The 19,637-nt window shown below is 41.2% G+C and overlaps 1 protein-coding gene across 2 annotated transcripts in view; it reads left to right on the top strand.

Annotated features, from left to right (window-relative positions):
* The window catches only part of TMEM87A (transmembrane protein 87A), a 140,156-nt gene that overhangs the window by 41,606 nt on the left and 78,913 nt on the right, over positions 1-19,637 (top strand). For both annotated transcript variants that reach the window (XM_069208783.1, XM_069208782.1), the window contains exons 8-11: positions 2,767-2,828; positions 6,107-6,290; positions 12,568-12,667; positions 13,436-13,529. In XM_069208783.1, coding sequence (XP_069064884.1) covers positions 2,767-2,828; positions 6,107-6,290; positions 12,568-12,667; positions 13,436-13,529 — 440 coding nt within the window. The remainder of the gene's footprint in view (positions 1-2,766; positions 2,829-6,106; positions 6,291-12,567; positions 12,668-13,435; positions 13,530-19,637) is intronic.

Genomic DNA, 19,637 nt, shown 5'->3' with positions numbered 1-19,637 from the left:
ATGAGTTCCTTCAAGCACCCTAAATAGATTCAGAAAAACAGCAGATTTTATGTTCATGGCCTCACAGAGGGGGGAATATACAGCAAGGTCTGGGGCCCCTTCTAGGGGAAAAAAAAATCTGCCTTGGATTCCCACCTGCCACCACCTAAGTAGGAATCCCTAGATCAGCACCACAACAAATAGGTGCTCCTTCTTTCTAGATAAGTGTTGTAACTACTGCAAGAAGAGGTCCAAAGAGGAGCAGTCAGCTTCTTCCTCTTCCTTTTCAGAGTCAGGTTCTGTTCTACAGAACCTCATCCATCCTACTAAAGGTTTGTGCCTCCTTGGGGCTCACAAGAGCAAGCATGTGCCTTTTAAAGGAGCCATGATGGATATGTCTGATTTTCTGCTCAAATCACATAATTTTGGTGTTTCTTCTAGGGTTTTTACAATGTCAGATGGTTTTTCTGGCCCAGTGGAGTCGCCAGCAGCTTCAGCCTGTGCAGCCTCCTTTCTTCCAGTCTTTGATATTGGCCATGACCCCACTATTGTTGGTGCAAACCAAGACTAGGAAGCTATACACTTCATGCTTGACCCAATCGATATTAGGCTTGGTACCTGCTCTGGAGCCAGATTTACTTTTATGGTTTGTCCATGTACCAAGGACTCATTGACATGCATTTGGATGTTTAAAAGCTGTCTGTGTTGAGAGCAGTTCGATGAGCCTTGATCGCATTTCTTCTGTATAGGAAGGGATTCAGGTTGAGAATCGTATAGGCAACATGATAATGATATTGGCAGGTTAATGAATGAGCAAAAGAGAGCAGTAGGCTCTAAGATGTAATACAAGGTTTTGTGGCTTTCGCCAAACTCAAAGAAATGTCCATAGCCAAAGAGTTCAATAGCTAATATTGCTGGGACACTTGACGTGTGTGTAGAGCTTAATAGGAAACTCTAATTCATGCACTCATTGGGAGTTTCGCTTGTAACATTTTTGGAAGGTTTTCTCATTGTGGGTTATTCACTGGTGGACCTATGTCTAATGTGGCTCAGTAAAACATGTCCTCCTGTTTGCTCAGCACAGTTTTGTCAGAGTAATGTGTTAGGGAATACTTTTGTCACTGATAAGAGGCTTTCTCCTTATTAAAAGGAGATGCACAGCACCTGAGTTGGTACTCCCCCTTGTTTAAATTGAGCATGCCACCCCTGTGGCTTCTTTCGGCTGTGGGACAACTTCTGTCTCAACACTTTATGCAGTTTTAGGCCTGAATCTTTAGACCTTAAATCTGCATTCATGGAGAAAAGCATAGCACATTTGAATCTTACTTATGTCTCCTGAGTCTTTAAATATAGTGCTGGTATCTAAATGTCATATTTTGCCAAATATGTGTTTTAAGAGCCACATGTATTATTGTACGTTTACTTTTCTGCTTGAGTCGTATAGTTTATTATTCATTTCCAAATGCTGATGCATTTTTTCCATTATTGTATAATTACATTTATTGTGTGATTTGATAGTATTCTTTTACTTCGTGTATTTGTGTTCATTTCAATAGATGAACTTAGGAGAAAGCATCATATATGTAGGCTCAAGCATGAATGTGGGTGATGGAATTTCTCAAAATAAATGGCAGAGAGAGAGAGTATAATAATAGCTGTTTACAGCCCTTTCAGTGAGAGACCAGAGAGAGACTTCAGTGACATTTAAGACACTAGAGCAGCACAGCTCTACGTTGAGCCACCCAAGGTCAGCTGGGACTGTTTGTCTCATAAATTTTTTTCCAGTTAGGACACAAGTACATAGGAAATTCAAGTTGAAACGTGTTGAGTCTGTCAAAATACATGAATACTCAGTCACTTCCCTTAAAAAATGCATCTTGTATTTGTACTTTCTGGCTTACTGTAGCACCAAGAATTTACTGATTTCTGAAATTGTTTTGTTTGATTTATTCTGCACCAAAATTGCCTTTTAAATAGGCCTTGGAAAATAGCAGTGCGGATTTCTTGTGCATGTGTACTTGTAGCAAAAGGTTGCCGCTAAAACTCACAGCAACAATAAATGAATATCCCACTAAAACTGATATAGTTAGTGAAGAAGGGATGATGCTATTGTCATGTGTGGAAGGTAAGAGACCTTCCACTTAAAATCTCAACACCCACGTAGGCTAGAGAGTGGCCAGTCCTGCCTGAAGCTATGTGATTTACTTTTTGACTAATGACTGGTGAAACAAATATTTGGGGTGGGTAAAGGTAGGTGCCAACTCATATAGGTCCATGTAGCTACCGCCTCAGTGCCCCTCATTAGAGAAGTAGGCGAGTGAAGCAACCACATTGTAAGAAATACATTGCTTTGTCTGCTACCTGCATGCAGAATAAAAACCATGCAAGAGATCCAGTAGTCAGTTTTGGTACATGTGTAATCAGACAGGACAGATTTCCACCTCATGAACACTGATGTGGAGTATATTGATCTGCTTAAGTGAAAGTTGAAGGATAGCAATGGATATGAATCTGCTAAGTATTTACATGCAGAAGAACCATTATTACAGATGTGTAACACTTTCTTTTTTGAGTGTGTGAAAAAGGTAATTTATGTATATAACCCAGGTCCTATGTCTCCGGCCTCATTCCTTAATCTCTAGGCCACATATGGTGTAGCCACAAGAAAAAACTGAATCCTAGCTAGTTAAACATGCATCCCTGATCACGGTTCACTTCCTGATGATTGAATATGATTGTGCTCTTGTAGTGTCTCTACTAACAAGCTATTGTGTTTTGCATTTGTAGTGATTGTGGAAGTGAAGGGGCCTTATGAATACCTACCTCTTTCCGATTATCCTCTTATGGTTGTAAGTAAGGAATCCTCCTTTTACAAACACAGTTAAAATGCCTATTCTGCAAGTATATGCTTTTATACTGTGCTTTTAAAATAAAAATGACATTACATTACACTTTAATTTGCTAATGGTTTGGCGGTGTTAGGAAAACATGCAAATGTTTAATATCTAAATAATATGTGTTCTAGTCTGAAAGTTGAATGCAGATTTCAGATGTTAAGAAGGAATGTAATTCAAAAACCTTCTCACAAAATATGGTCTCAATCTTCCAGTGAGATGATCTACCTCAAACAAGATAAATCTTTTTTCAACTCTTACTTTGAGTTTCCAAACATAGACACTCTAGTTACAGAACAATAAATATTTTGTGGCGCATATTACAGTATTCAGGGTACAATAACTGACTTTGGTGTAGAAATCAGGGTTGCAAACATCAACAGAAAACATTAGAATCGTTAGTCCCTGCATTACCTATTCAATAGGGGGGGGGGGGGGGGGGAGGAGAAGAAGGTCAGGCTTGTCAGGTCAAGGCATGAGATCCCTAAGATGTGAGGGTGCCCCTGCCTTTGCTGTGGAGATGTTTGCAGTCGTTCCTATATGTTTCTGGGACAAGATGTGAGTGGCAGTAAAGTGCTATATTACTCAACATTTTCACTGTGACATGTAAGATTTCTCAATCAGTTTACTTCTCTGCCTGAAACGTCACTTCAGTGCCTCTCTACTCTGTCTTTCTTAACAATAGGTCGAAAACTGACTAGTTTAGAGGGGTTTGGGAATTCCCTTAGTATACCCCAGTATATCCACTAGTGGGTCCATTGGCAGTTCTGGAGTTGACATTATCTTTAGCTGTTCCTGTATTCCTGCCAGTATGCAGTAACCCGGTGGCATGTCAGCATCATGTAAAATAAATCGGCATTCATTATCTTACACCACCAACGTCGTTAATCCGTGAACGAACCATACCTAACCAGGTTGCTAGGGGTGTAATATGCATGATATGGATATTTGACGTGGCCATTATATGAAACCTCTTTTGTTTGACAACAGCAATACAATTCCATGTCTGCAAGGTTATGCCTCAGCTTCTGTTCCCACGTATTTTTCAGAGCCATGGTGTCACCCTTCTGAGTGTCTACAGAGCAGTTGTACATTTATGTAGTTAGTTTACAGGGGCTAGGGTTTGCTGTAGTCATTGTCAAAAGCTCCCACTCTGGAGGTTCATCTGAGAAGGATGAGCATTGCTCTTTCCACGAGGAGCGGAGGCAATGATAGGTTAGTATATTCAAGAAGTTGTGAGGGCAGCCGTTAAGGTATTCAGCAGTTGTTTAAAAAACATGTGTCAAACAATAGTCCCACTGCAGCTAGTTCTTGGGCTCGAAGCTGTTTGATGACGCCCACCTCACTGCCCCAATCACAGATCTGGGTTTAATCCATTGTTCTTTGCTCACCATTCCACCCCAGTTTGGAACCAGCCATATGCAAATCAGTATTGACCCTGTTCCCCATGGGAACAGTCCAGCCCGAACTGCCAGGTCCTCCCTGGACCGGAAACAAACATCCTGGGACCGGTTTCAGGGTATCACCCTTCATCAGCCAGGCTAGCTTGAATCCAGTGGCACAGTGAGCAAGGGACCCACGTCTGGGCATACCCTTCCCACTTAGGGCAACTCTAGCAACATAAAAGGATGATGGACGGAGTGTTGAAACTTTTCAAACACTCACCCCCAGTCACAGCTCTGAGTTTAATCCATTGTTCTTGGTGTCAACTGTCTGTAGCACTGTCACATTATGTTGGGAAACCTTTGCATATTTCTCCCAAAAAACCTGCGTGAGACAAGCTAAACCCCTATTCCCTCAGGTAAAAGAAACAATTGATGAGCCCTTGTTCATGTACAAAAAGATGTTATATGTCCATACTGATGTTTTGGCAGAACCTATGGACAAGCAGGGGATGCTTCCTACATGGTGTGAAGCCACCAAGCATATCAGCACACACTGAGGGAAAGGAATATGATACTGTCTCCTGACTGGTAACAGCAATTAAGTGAGCACAGTGGATAATCTCAAGGGCTCTTTCCAGGTTTTGGGAGACTAAGGGCCAGATGTAGCAAAGGTTTTTCCCCATTCTGTGTCTATGGGAAAAAGTGTTCGTACATATGGCCCTTAGTTCTTTAATATGCAAATCTTCTCCTCCCTTCCTCCATTCCCAGAGGGGTCCTTTCACTTCAAAAAAGGCCTTACTCGTATGGGACCGCTCAGTAAACTATTAGCAGTGGTCTGTCACTGGACCAAATAAGAAGGAATGTGCAGAGACCTTTGGAATGTTAGTAAGACCTGTCTTTGTCAGCGTAGTCATTAAAGCACAGGTTTCAGGCACCCACCAACTGAAACCTACAATAAGGGTGCTCAAGGAAAGATGCTATAAAGATGGAGACTCAGTCATATATAAATAGCCACAGAGAGGGACTTGTCTGTCTCATGCCACTAAAAGGATCCCTTCAGCCTGGTGGCATGATGGGGCACAATGAACAGTCCGCAATGGACTCAAAAACATTAAAAACAAAAAAGCCTGGGAGACAGAAGACCCAAATGAAAATTCTCAATAGTACTCATCCCTGAATCTAAGCAGAAGATGAATGATGATAACATGGTGATAGATTTTCAGAGCTTTCTTTGCCTAAAAGTCCAGGCTTGTAGAGGAAAAGACTTGTTAGGGCAGATCTGCATAGCCCCAATGCAAGTTTATATAATATTTGTTGAATATAGCAAGCATATTAGCAATGAGTGAGGAATGCACTTTTTCATCCCCTCCTTAATAGACCCCAAAATAGGGTGTAAAATTGAAGCACTAAGAGGATTTCCTTCAAATATTTTAAACTGTAGTGGGAAATGAAGTGTCTCCTGGGCACGTGAGGTGCAAAACCATGTCATAACAGGCATAGTTCTGATGCTTGACGTGTGTGTATGCAACGTAATGTTTCAGAAGAGTGATCTGCTGTTGAAAAATTACAGTTCCCAGTGGTTATTTCCGGAGTTCACCTGGTAATTACAATTCATGAAGACGTTCATGCCAACTACTTATACATTTTGTGATCCACCAGAAATGTGTAAAATCTATGAAAGTGCTGTATCAAAGTTTATGATTAGTAGACGTAAGAAGCTTGCGCTTGTATACAGTCCTACAATGTTTGGTGCTTTCGAATTGTGATGTTGGTTTTTCTTTTTGTAAGTAACATATTCTTTTCTTAACCATTAAACGGTTCCTTTTCACTTTTCTTCCTGCTCTTTAGTTTTTCATGGTGATGTGCATTGTATATGCACTGTTTGGTTTGGTCTGGTTAGTGTGGTCAGTCTGCTACTGGCGAAACTTATTAAGGATCCAGTTCTGGATCGGTGCCGTCATCTTCCTAGGAATGCTGGAGAAGGCTGTCTTCTACGCAGAACTCCATAACATCCGCTACAAGGGAGAATCGGGTAGGTTCAGAGTGGTTATGTCCCTTGAGACACAGAAACTGGAAATTAACAGCCTAACAATCCAAATATAGCTGTAACCATGTTTAATTTGGTGATGGAGTGTTTTGTTACTATTACAACTGTTACAAAAAGCTCAGAGGCTTAAGACTGATAATAAACCTGAAATCCTTGACACTCTCCATTGTCTACTGGCATTTCAGAATGTCAGCTTCTCTGGGACACACTCCTGTCAGATTTGCTGGCCTTCTTGAACATATAAGACATTTACTTCTGCATTCCAGTCTGCACACTTAATCTACAATTTCTCAAAATCCAGTGGGACAGGCACCTTAGGCAGATCTCTTTCTCCCCTTCAGTCTTGCCTCCATCCATTGATGCTTCACAAAGTTTCTTTGGACTGTTGTCATCTTTCTGTTGTCTTGAGACATATTTCTAATGACCTGTCTAGGTGACATTTTCTTGATGGCTCAGGGTCCAAAGACACTTTGGGCGTCATTACGAGTCTGGTGGCCACTTGCAGATGGCGGTCAGACGCTCACCAATGCGGAGGGCTCGAGCGGAGGTGGTGGGCTATCCTAATCCGCTAGGGCAGTGCTGCAAGCAGTACTGCCCTGGGGATTATGATCCCCTTCTGCACCAGTGGTTTCATGGCAGTGATACCGCCATGAAAATGCTGGCGGAGAACGGCTTTGCAGACCGTGAACATTGCGAGGGTGCTTGTGCACCCTGCGAGCTACAGCATTGCCGCCGGCTCGATTACGAGCCGGTGACAATGCTGTAGCCTGTTTCCCCCTAGGGAACCTAGGTTTCCGCACACCAGTCTAGTGGGAAACTCTTAATGGGGCTAGGAGGGAGGTAGCCTGTGTGGCGGCGTCCTCCCAGTTGGACGTTCGACGAACGGTAAGAACCGTCTGCCGAACTTGTAATGACCCCCTTGTCTCATCTGTCTCTCACCATTTCTCTTCTCCACTCACTAGGATTAACAGTGAATTTGGAGGTCAGCCTGCACTCTACCCTAGATGCCAGACGCACTGGAACGCGCAATTTCGTATCCTGAAGGTCTTTTAGATACTTAATCATAGTCAGAGGAAGCTTAATCAAGCCTTCCCTTGCCCCTCATTGTCCATGAGACAGCTGGTCTGTCTTGTGGGCCATCCCTCTTGCTCCATTCAAGTAATATCGATGAGACCCCTTCAATACAGGGCTTTTTACCATGAAAAGCTTTTTATCTCCTTCTGGTTCTTCACATTGGACAATGATTGTCCAAAGGAGATATTTAGTGTCTGACAAACATAGAAGATAGAAACAACAAAGCCATCTTCTGCTCCACCTGAATCTTCTAATCGAATCAGATGCGATCAAACTCTGTTGGGATGCCAGCCTTCATAGTCTTTCTACCAGTGGGCCTTGCCCGCAGGAGATGGTCTTCTCTCCATATTAACTCTCAGGAGCTTCTAACCAGTAACTTGGCTATCAAGAGCTTCGTCTGCCACAAATACAATTGCTGCATCCTCCTTCGGATGGAAAGAATTTTGGCATACCACAAGGTGAACAAACTGGGAGTGAAGGAACAGGCTCAACAGTCTAGCCTCCCTTTACGTGGATTTATGAAACATTAGACACGAGAAATCTCTTGATCAATGTGGAGTATCTCCCAGGCAATTTCAATTATGCTGCAGATTTGTTTTCTCACCGTCTTTGTCACCCTAGCCACTGGATGCTAGATCACAATGTCTTGTCAACGATCGATTCCCTGTGGGAGACATTCAACAGAGGTGGATTGTTTTGCTTCCAGCTACCCATTGACAGCCAATTGCACAGGTTTGTAAGCTGGAAAGTTGGCGATTTCTCAGGATGGTATTTTAGTATTTAGGGTGGCACGTTACGTTGATGAGCAGCAAGTCATTCATATCCTTCCTGGTTTGGAATGAGAGGACCTTTCTTTATTGACGCCGTAAGTCCTGGATAGTACAATTTGTGGCAAAACAGTTGGGTCAGCATCAAACATTGTGCACCTTCTTAACTTGTATTGGTGGCAGGCAATGTGGTTGGATTGCTTGGTTTGTCATAAAAATATCTATTTTTGAGACCGTGCTGCAAAGTGGTTCTAGGCATTGGGGCACCACCTTGTTGTTTATCCACAGACCCTCATGGTTTCTAAGGACTATCAGGGCTTATTTGAACATTTCCTTGGTAATACAAGGCAAGGATATCCATGGGCCTCCTATACCAAGTACACTTGAACATGAACAGCAATTACGTAATACATAGGTGATCTTGTAGTTTTTGAAGATGAATGAGGAAATTCAGAAATGAGGAAAGTCTAACTGATACTTTTGTTCCGTCTATCTATGAACAAAGAAAGCCTAGTTAGGACTTTTACCATGATGTTGTACCTTCTATTGCTGTCCCATCCTTCAGTTGACTTAATAGGACTCTGTGTTGGATGGTATTGAGAAGTGAAGCAGTATTATGGCAACATGCTTTCCCTGGTCTTTTAGGAGAGCAGTTCCTCCCTTATTTTTTACAGGGTAGTCTTGATCAACACTTCTTTCTGCAGAGTCCTCAGCTTATAAACATCTTCCAGACACCAGACTGGATCCGGAAACTATACCCCAGCAATAGCTTTCCTACACAACCATGTGTTGCCATGTGACACCAAACACATTATGGATGTGATGACATCTGGCCATATATGATGCCTTCTGGTGTGTTGGCTTTGTTCCTGTTGTTTGACATGTTATTGAAGTGGGTCAGGAGAGCTTCACGCCTTTTACAGAAAGAATTCCTTAGCGTATCGAACAGCGACGATGTCAAATGTCACTTCCAAGGTCTTGGGGTTTAAACCCTATTAGCAACGCACAGAAAAATGTCTTTATCGGATCACACACTATCCGTATGTGTTGTCTAATATCTGACCACGACTACTGAACTTGCCTCTTTTGCCCTTCAGGCAGGAAAATTCCAAGACCACATTACGATACTCCAAAGTGGTCAGGCGATTTCCCCATCCAAAGGCCCCTCTGCCAAAAAGCACAAGAAGCACCACAGGAAGGTGAAATCTCCTTCTTCCACAAGGAAAGGTTTCTCGCTCCTGGGACAGCTCAGAAAATCAGCAGTGCTGTTGCACTGGTCTCTTCCTTGTCTACTGAGCCCATTCCGGTTGTTAAAAGGTTAAGCCAGGATTCCTGTTTTGTTTTCCACTGACCTTTCTCGGGTCAAGGTCTTTCATGTGGCCACTCCCCAACAGATCATGCAGTCTTGGCTAATACAGCCCTGATGCCATCTGACACCACTCCCCACTGATCGCAGCATTGGTGCCACTTCTGAAGAAGCTTCTAGTGCACTGGCTCCCGAACCTTGGGTGGTGGCTATGGCTCGTTCACTGGTGCAGCTATTGCATTCAAAGTTAGCATACATTTTATGTGTAGCAAAATAGAAGGTCCATGTGTGCTTTGATGACAAACCACTATCATGGTTCCTACCGTTGGCTCAGTTATTCGCCTGACTGGAAGAACTCTTTGAATCAATTTATGACACTCCATAAATGCCCAGTACTAATTATGAACACACAGAGGAAGGCAATTTGGAGGCTGGCAACTGCCTTCCTTCCATATAATACACATACTTGCTTTTACTTTGACCTACAAAACACAAGTGGCCTTGACTCATCACCAGAAGAGGACACTCCTAACCCCTTCGTCCCTCCTTTAGAAGAAGTCTGTTTCTTCACCTCTGGTACAAAAGCAGTGGAAGCACTGGAAGGACCAATGTCTGGTCCTGAAACATAGCCCACCATCTAGAATAAACTCTACAACTGTCTTCTGTTGCTCAGTAACTCTTATTGCCATTTACTGAAGCTCTCATGGAGTAAGTAACAGCTGTTGATCAACACATTGAGTAGTGCTATAGGCCTGGGCCTTCGGACTGAAAGTTTTTCTTGATAGATCTTGCCACATAGTTCTGTGGAATCATGAGTCTGAATGTTTTGACTCCATCAGCAGAAAAGTGTTTACATTATTCAGTCTAGCCCTACTCACTTCAAACAGTCAGTATGTCTGTGCTCCGTGTTAAAGGATTAAGATTACTGTAATTTGTCTCTGTTACTACATAAAGATGCCCTCTTTGACTTGGTCTGCTGTAGTCTGTACACCTCTAAATGGCCTGGATTATGCCAACACAAAGGAGCAATTTGTGGCCACAGCAGTTTCTATGTGCCAGCATGCCTTGATGAATTCCAAATTCTTGTCTGAGATGTTCAGGTGACATTAATGGACATGGCCTTTAATGATGAACAACTGTTAGGGTAGAAGGCTGATTTGTATCTGGAACACTTTGGAAATAGTCATGTCATGCGAATGTTGATGGATCTACACTCCACTGCGAGACAGTGTCAACACCAATCCTGTTGCTTTCAGAGCTTGTGTGTGGTGTTTCTTAAGCCTCAACCATCTTCCCAGTTGGTTCAGATCTTCCAGAAGCTGTATTGCTACTTTTGGATCTAGGCTGGATCTAACGTATGTCTACATAACTGGTAACTGGTAACAGCTACTAAAGTCGCCTCCCATCTACTGGATCTGCTGCCTCAAAACCTCTTTGACTCCTCTTCCCTGTACCACGAGCTTCCATTGGGGTGTGGGACGGGGGTCCAACCTTTCCACCAGCTGGGAGGCAATCATAAGACATTGCTTGGTGCTCCGCCTTATGTGCAAGGAATATGCCCTACCTTTCCTGCATGCTGTACTCCCCTCTGGAACACCCTACATTTGTCAGGATTACTCCCCAGAACATGCCTCCATTAAAAACAAAATATATATATATTTTTGGGAGGTCGTGGTTCTTGTGCTCTTACAGGAGAGGGGCATGGAATTTACCTCCATTTACCTTAGGGTATGGAATTTAACTTCCTTTACCTTAGGTCAAACTTGCAGAACTTCACCAGAGAAAAAAGACCAAGTAAATACTTGGACATGCAGATTTTGGTGCAGTAAGCACAAAAATCCACATTATTACCTTTTCCTGCCATATTGTATGTAATTGGGTGCATCCTTCACCTTTGCAGATGTTTGTTGTATTTGAGGTTTGACAAAGCTAGGGCAGTATTGTGACATATCTAAGTTTTATCTGGAGTCTGAGAAGGTCTCTCTCCCTACTTTCCCACTCACATAGCTGCTGGTAGTTAGATTTATCTAGCAAACTCTAGCAAGCTTTGGAAAAGTGTCCTGCTGTGGATAATGTGTCCCACATTTTAAGGTATTCAACTTCTTTCGCTGTATCAAATTCCATAATTTTCTTATCTCTTCTGTTATGATAATTGGGTTCTAATCCCCACCATTTCCACTTTCCTCATATTAGTTGAATAGTATTGTCCTTTTCCAAACCTCTTAAACTACCCCTGATTTTAGTTAGAAGTGAAAATGATTTTGTGGCACTGTCGAACCCTCTTGAAGCCTGTTTAACATAATGTGGTTCCATTGCCTTGGCTACAGAAGGTTTGTATTACAGAGAAGATCTGTTTCCTTAGTTACTCAGAAGATGTCATCCATCGATTTATTCTTAAGCTTATCTGCAACCCTTGGCCATTGAGTTCTGTTGTGAAATCAGTACATAAACACCAATGTAAGTTTTAGACTTTACAGCTTCACAGACTTAATCCTTCCTTTCTCTATTTCACTGTCATGCTTTAAAACACATATCCACTTTCCTCATTTCATAATGTGCTCAAAATGTCTGTAACTTTTCTTTCCTAATCACCTCCCTGCCTTTTTCCCACATCTTTCTCTCTGCCCACCAGCAGCTCTGTCTACTTGTGCCTTCCAAACATTTTGCACTTAGGATTTTTACTACTTTTACTAAGTAATTGTGCTGGCAGAGCCATTATATATATTTAATTGACTTTTAGAAGTGTTTATATCTTTTCTAGTTGTACCCTGTTCTTTCACCCTTTCTTCTTCCCCGCTAAACTCTCCTTTCTTAATTGTGACTCCCACAAAAAATACTCAGTTAGTGCACATGCGGGTCTCATGATTTTTAGGAGGCCTGCAACCAATGCTTTACCCTTCCTAAAACCCTGTAACACTGCCCCATTGGGAGACCAGTAAATAGTTGTTTGGGGGAGGCGCCAGCAATGACACTTTTTTTGGACCTGCACCCTCCTTACGTAGCAGTTGAGATCCAGATAGCCATACAATTTGGAGTGGAGCTTATAGTTATGTTAATAACTGGTTCTTATGTTTGACCATCCAAAGCATATGTGTTTTTGCTCATTGTCCAACAGTTCAGGGAGCAGCAGTACTGGCAGAGTTGCTCTCGGCACTGAAGCGATCATTAGCTCGCATCCTAGTGATCATCGTGAGCTTGGGCTACGGAATTGTCAAGTGAGTAGTTATCTACTTTAAGTAATTGATACTCTTTTTATTGTGCACAAATATTTGTTTGATATAATTGGCTTGTGTAATTCGAATAGTCCTGTGTCAAAATGGACTAATTCACTTAAGAATCTGAGAAAACTACATTCTCAAATTGTTTTATGGAACAGGTTATTCTAAGTACAGGATAGTTGGGCTATGTCAGATCTAATAAGGGGACACTGTTTTCATTTGGTGACACAATATTAAGAACACAGAGCTGGTATGTTTTTAATAATTGTTTATGAAGGGTTTGGTGAGTCCATCATGTTTATCTTGAGAAGATCAGGCACAAATGATACCCCAAGATTGGGCAAGGAGGCCATGATACGCTGACCACTTGGTGCCTCTTGATCTTCCACACAAGATGAATATACTTTGCAGCAGGATGGTCAGGTCCTACACCCCCTTCCTCTGATAGTTTGTGTTAGAGGAATAGGGTGTCAAATAGAGACCTTCAGGCTTCCCGCCGTGGATAGCAGATGCCACCTTGGCTGCCCAAAACCCTGTTACAAAATCAGCCTCTGCATCCTGCTTCTCAAGAACGTATAGATTTTGCTGTCCTTTTAATGGTCTTCATTTGCCATATTCTTAGAAAGAAGAGCTTTTGCATGATATGTAGTGTTGTCAGCTTCATACTCACCATGTATTCTAAGTGACACCATAGGGTAATGTTCATTCATCCTGAAGTTTGATCACTTTTTGTTCTTTTAATGCAGCCTTCTTTTGTCTTCACAGACCTCGTCTGGGTGCTACGCTCCACAAAGTGGTCATGGCCGGAGCCTTCTATTTATTGTTTGCAGGTTTGGAAGGTGTCCTCAGAGTCACTGGGGTTAGTAACCAATTCTTACATTGTCTGTACTCTTGTGCCAGAAATACAAAGTGGTAGTTGGTCAGATTGTGCTTTTGTGTGTGCTTCAATCTACGGTGATGAAAACTTAGGATAGACTAACATTCTGAAGGTTCTCTTTCTGCTTACTAAAACATACTAAGCAATATTTTCTGCCCTTCACTCCCTCATTTGTAGGTTTATGAAAGTATGTGATTTTGGATTTTTTTCAGTTGATCATTTTGTTGTCTGTCAAAATGTCTCAGTTCCTTCACTCAACTGAGGTGCACTTTCCCACTCTTACTAAACACTGTACATGGAACATGTCATCGAAGATAATTGTAAAGATCCTTTATCGACCATTTCTGAATAGAATAAGAATAATTATATGTAAGTGTTCACCTTCAACATTAGACTTCCCTAGGTGCTCCCTGCATTCTGGGACTTGTTATAGGATTAAACAAATACAAAACTATTTGTTTGGAGTGTATGCATGGATTCCTACACTTTTTACGCTTGGTTTCCATTCATGTTCTTTAAACTTTGTGAATCTGGTGCATTCATAAATTGTGCCTTTTCCAAGTACACTTGTATGGGATGTAAACTATGCGTAATTTATGTCATTTCTTAAATGCATTATCAGTAACATTAACAAAACTAACTCCTTGGTAATCCTTGACACGCAAGCAAATTTCAATACTTAAAAATTGTAAGATATTTGCACAATTTTGACACTGTGGCAAATGATTGTCTTTGCCTGAAGCGTAGCACAGCTTGTTTGTCAAACTGCATTTTTTACGCTGAATAAGTTTTGGTAGCGGATATTTGACCATGACTATGTTGGTGGAAGCTGCCAAAAGATAGTGTGCTTGGTTGCCTGAAAATCTTGTTCACAATATGTTAATATCTCTATGAATGATGTTAACACATTGTTGGAAAAAAGGAGACTGAAAAACAAAAGCCCCTGACAAACATATATTAGACTTGGGTAATTGTTCATTAATTTTATTTCAAACACTCCCGTTCCTCACCAACTAGAAGAATCCAGGCTCCTGACCACTTGATGATCACTAAACAATTTATTTGTGCTTTAGCCACCATGACGCATTTTGACCATGACACTGGCCTTGACACGTAGCGCTATTTTCAACCCATTTTTATCACCCCATGTGATTGTTGTAAAATCATAAACATGAAAAAAAGACTTTCTTATTCACTAAATTGTCGCAAAGGGACTACACCACTATATGCTCAAAGTTCATGGTATCAATTATATAAGTGAAATAGAATTTGCTACAACCAGTAAATTACTGTTGTAGTCGTACATTGTCCATGAAAATCTCACCGTTCGTGAACATCCATTAGAGAAATCACATTTTGTAAATGGCAATCACGTCCCATTTAAATATATGGCATTGTTGAAGGGTCCAAATGGCAACTTAATAATTGACTAAGCCTGTTATATGTATTGTGCTTTCTTACAATTTCAAATATTTGTCATGTTGGTGCCTGAGGATTTAAACAGTAATACAATGTTATTCGAAATTTCTGCACATTGCATCACATTTAAATAGTTGACATTTTGCCATTGATTTTATGTTCACTATAAAAATGTATAAACTTTTTTTTTTTTTGGTATCAGTATTACAAAAAACCCTATTTAGAAAAGGAGCATGGCTCACCCTCATGTCTCCTTTCATGTCTGTAATGTTTCCAGTGGAAGGAGATTTGATTTTTTTTCTTCTATTTATTGACTCCATAGTTATTCTCTGGTATGGTGGCTGAGGTAGCAGACCTTGGTCTTTCTGTGATTGATGCCAGCATTCTATTGTAGATATCCTTTGAGACTCCTGTGTAATTATAGTTGGGGTGCTTGAAATTGGGGGAATTTTTTGTGTACTTGTGAAATTTCAAAACATTTTAAAAAAAATTACATGTAGTTATGTGAAATCTAGGGCTGTGTTTTAGTGTGAAATGGATCATCATTTTTGATGTGAGGATGCATTTTGTGTTCAACAAAAGTGCACAAAACTAAAGCATTTTTGATAACAGCCATGTTCTGGTATTTGCATTATTCTCATGCATTTATGGAAAATATTCATCACAAATGGCATGCACATTTGTGCAATTTTTTTTACCATGGGGCGTAGCAGCATAATTTCAGGAATTTTGCAAACAAGCATAACACAAAATAATGCTAATTATGCCAGTGTTGCTCAAAACTTGCCTGGACCTAACAATATTACATGACAAAGAAATCCATGGTAATAAGAAATGCATGCAGGCTGCTGCTTTCTGGCAGCATTTACTTCCCCAGAAAAGTATTCACACTTTCTTCTGGGAACTCAAGTGGATAGCTTAGAACTTTGTATTTTGCATTCAGAAAAAGCGTTGTTACCTACATTAAACAGCTTTGCTGTGTAGCACGAAGGGATGTAGCATTTCATTGGTGGCCCCTGGAAGGCCCTCCACACTGTTGATGGAAGTAGAGAGCAGGGCCATAGCGGAAGGGGCTACCTTTCGTAACAAAAAGCCGCAGAGTCTCGGGGGAGGGGGGGAGGGGGGGAGAGGTGGAAACGATGACACCTTTTTGTATGGAGATTCTGAAGTCTTTCCTGGACCCCACATGTTAACTCTGGGGTTGGTTCGAGTTGGGCAGATGGCATGCATATTTTGTGGGTTTATCTTCCTATGAATGACATGGGAACCAACCTGTAGGGCCTTTTTGCTGAGAGGGGCAATCACATGTGAAGGGTGTGATGGCAAAGGCTGTGACAGTATAGGCCAGAATACTGCTAATTGTAAACCGGTACAGCAATGTTGGGCGTATTGAGGTGGGCTTGGGCACACATGTTTTCATTCTGTTGGAATTGTTAGGCTGAATTTTCAACAGGTGCGAGGGTGCTTGCTCACAGGTGTCATATTTGGTAGAGTTAATGATCCACCATTATATGTACGAACCTACTACCCTTACAATGTTGGTTACTAGCAAATTTTCCTGAATATAATACAAATATTTTTTTAAGAAACAGCTTTGCTGGGCTTATCTTTAACAAAGAAGCCCTGTAAAAAAAATTAAGACCAAAAGTGGATTATGTCTGTTAGTGTTAGGTTTGTCTTTCACAAACATTTAGAGCTGGCTTTTCCAGCGACAGCTTGTGAGCTACTGGTAGCTCTCAAGCTACCTGTAAGTAGCTCTCCTGTGCACAGTCCAGCCTAATAAATTAGACGTTTATGCTTGATTGAACATATGTAATTATACTAATATGTAAGTTTGTATTTGAGATAAAAATGTGTGTATTTTCAGTACTTATGACCTGATGTTTGGGGAGACTTATTACTGATAACTTGGTGCCAGGGCATTGCAGATATGGCTGTTATGCATTACCCTTGAGGAGGCAGTTGTATGTGTTTTCATAGGAAAACTATTTCATGGAATACCATTTCTGAGAAACCATTTCATTTAAACTGTTTAGTGGACATTTTCAGAAAGAATACCATTGAATGTCTTTTTGGTCAAGATTGGCTTATGACTGCTTGGTTGCATGTCTTAGTTTAAGAAACAGTTTGTCAGAGATATTTATTTCACTGCTTTGCTTCAGGAGACATTGTTTTAGATTTATATGTTTTACATTACAAAACAATTACTTCAGATGCTTCCAATTTGCTGGCCCTTCACCACCCATAAACACCAATCATCGCTGAGCCCTCAAAATCCCCTAACACCATCAATCCCAACCCCCTAAAATTCCTTACCACACCTAAAGAACACTCATCCCTAAAGCCTAAATGTTCTTTTTACCCCAAAAATCTACTATCCCTGAACCATAAAACTACTCACTTTCCCAACTTCAGCCATTCCTGAATTCTAAAAAAAAAAAAAAAAAAAAACTTTCTACGCTTATATCCCACCCATCCTATGCCTCTTAAAACACCTCAGCATACCCACCTCACACATTCTGGAACCCTAAAAAGTCCTCTCTGGCCTCAAAGACCAGCCATCTATGATCCACAAGAACTCCCCATCACCCTAAACTACTCCTCCCTGCACCCTAAAAAAAAACCTTTCTACTCCTAACCTCCACCCACCTCTAGACCCTAAAAACTCATTTTAACATCTAAGCTCCACCAACTCCTGAATCCTTAAAACCTCTCACCACCCTAAACTCCACCCCATCCTGAACCCTAAAAACTCTTCACCACTCCAGCCGCTACCCATAATTGAACCTTGAAAACTCTCACCTGCCCTAAACTCCGCTGATGCTAAAACCGCTCAACATCCTCATCCTCCACCCTTCCTTGAAACATAGAAAACCCTCGAACACCTAAACACCATTGATCCCTGAACCATAAAAACCCTTCACCACCCCTATAACCCACCCATCTCTGAACCATAAAAAACACTTTTTGCCCGAGTTCCAGTTATTCTTGACCCCTAAAAAAAAAACACTCATCACTTTAAGCATTACTCATCCCTGAGCCAAAATACCCCACAGTAGTCCTAAACTCCACCCAGGTTTAATGTAATTTTGGATTTTCCTTAAAATGATCTTTGCTGTCATGTTTTGTATTTCCTTAAAATTGTTTTTCCATGATTTGGTTACTTCCAGTGTGGTTTTCCAGTTTTTGGTTTCCATTACTTCACATTTCATGAAGAGGCATTCAACATGGACAAGGCCAATTTTTATGGGCGAGTGCAAAGCGCTCTGTCCATAAAGTAATCTCTCTTTGGGCTTCAAACTAACGCCCAGGTCATGTCAGTCTCATTCATTGGTTCCTGGGCTTGCTCTTTAAAATCTGCTTGCCTTCATTTGTGAAAGGCATACATACGTCATGCCTTTTCCGGTGTTTAGCCCGCCTACACAGCACCAGAAAAGTACTAGAAGCATACGAGGCTCGATGTTTTGAGCCTGGTTTCTGGACTACTTTATCTGTTCATTTTCCCCGCAGGGTGATCGCGCTGGGGTTTACATAGCGTGATAGCGCTCCGTTTTTTCGTTTTCAATTTCAGCGCGATCGCGCTGCATTTTACATAGTGCTGTGTTTTTTTTCTTTTAATTTGGGTGGCAAGAGAAGTTAGGTTAGGAGTTTACAATGCGAATAGCTCCAACTAGAGCAAATGCGAGCCCCGCTGCATTGAAAAAATGCTTGTTAAGTTACTGCTGGCAACCGCGCCTCGTGCACGGAGGTGAGCCTACTGATAATATTGCATATGGTGGGCACTAATTTAATCTTCTCTGATGTGGTTAGTATTAAGACTCTAAAAATAATTGTAGCACGGGTGACTTTCACCAAGCATGAGCAGTTCTTGCTATACAAAAGGTTAAGGACACCTGATTTAGAGTAATGAAGCAAAATGTGCATCAATAGCAACTGACATCAAAATGCCAGTTGCATAAAAATTGAATACGCTATATATTCCTCTTCAAAATGTTTGACAATCCATTGTCAGCACCCCCGCTAATCATCTGAGCCACCCTTGTATATTCATTTGCTAGCAAAATAGTTTTAATATCCTGACATTCTGAGGTTAGTTTCATAACCAAAGATTGTGTATGCAGACATTGGCAAGGGAGTGTCTAGGGGAGCCAGTACAATGTGACCAGTCCAGTCTGCTTTAATAGGCAGGGACCCATAGTCTCACTCATTTTACTAGTATGTCCAACATCTTGACACTGATCACACATCCCCATGAAATGCTTCTATTCACACCAAATGCTGTTAAGATGCCAATATTATAACATTTGTGGAAATATAGATAAGAGATTATGAATTCAGAGTAAACAGATTAGGTATGTTGGACACCTTTCGGACCTTTTTTATTCACCAAGATCTTTGCAACAGTTTAGAGCATTTGTGGCTCATCTGCAAAAGGAAACCTTACCTGTATAATTATTTTAATCCGTTCTGGATGAGCCATTATCACATCAGTAAATGTGTGATTAAAATAGAAAGATTGAATGTAAAAACCTTTTAGTTGTGAAGCATTTTCAGAGAAGTAGCTAAGAATTGGTCAACGGTAGCCTACGCAAATGATGTCCTGCATTAATTCCAAAGCAGGTTTTCTGATTCATTAAACAAGATCACTAGATTTTCTCCTGTTTTCCTCGA

This window comes from Pleurodeles waltl, chromosome 9, assembly GCF_031143425.1.
Source record: "Pleurodeles waltl isolate 20211129_DDA chromosome 9, aPleWal1.hap1.20221129, whole genome shotgun sequence".
In the NCBI taxonomy this organism is placed as follows: Eukaryota; Metazoa; Chordata; class Amphibia; order Caudata; family Salamandridae; genus Pleurodeles; species Pleurodeles waltl.
Note: the sequence above shows the minus strand (reverse complement) of the source record. Positions and strands in the feature narration are given on the sequence as shown.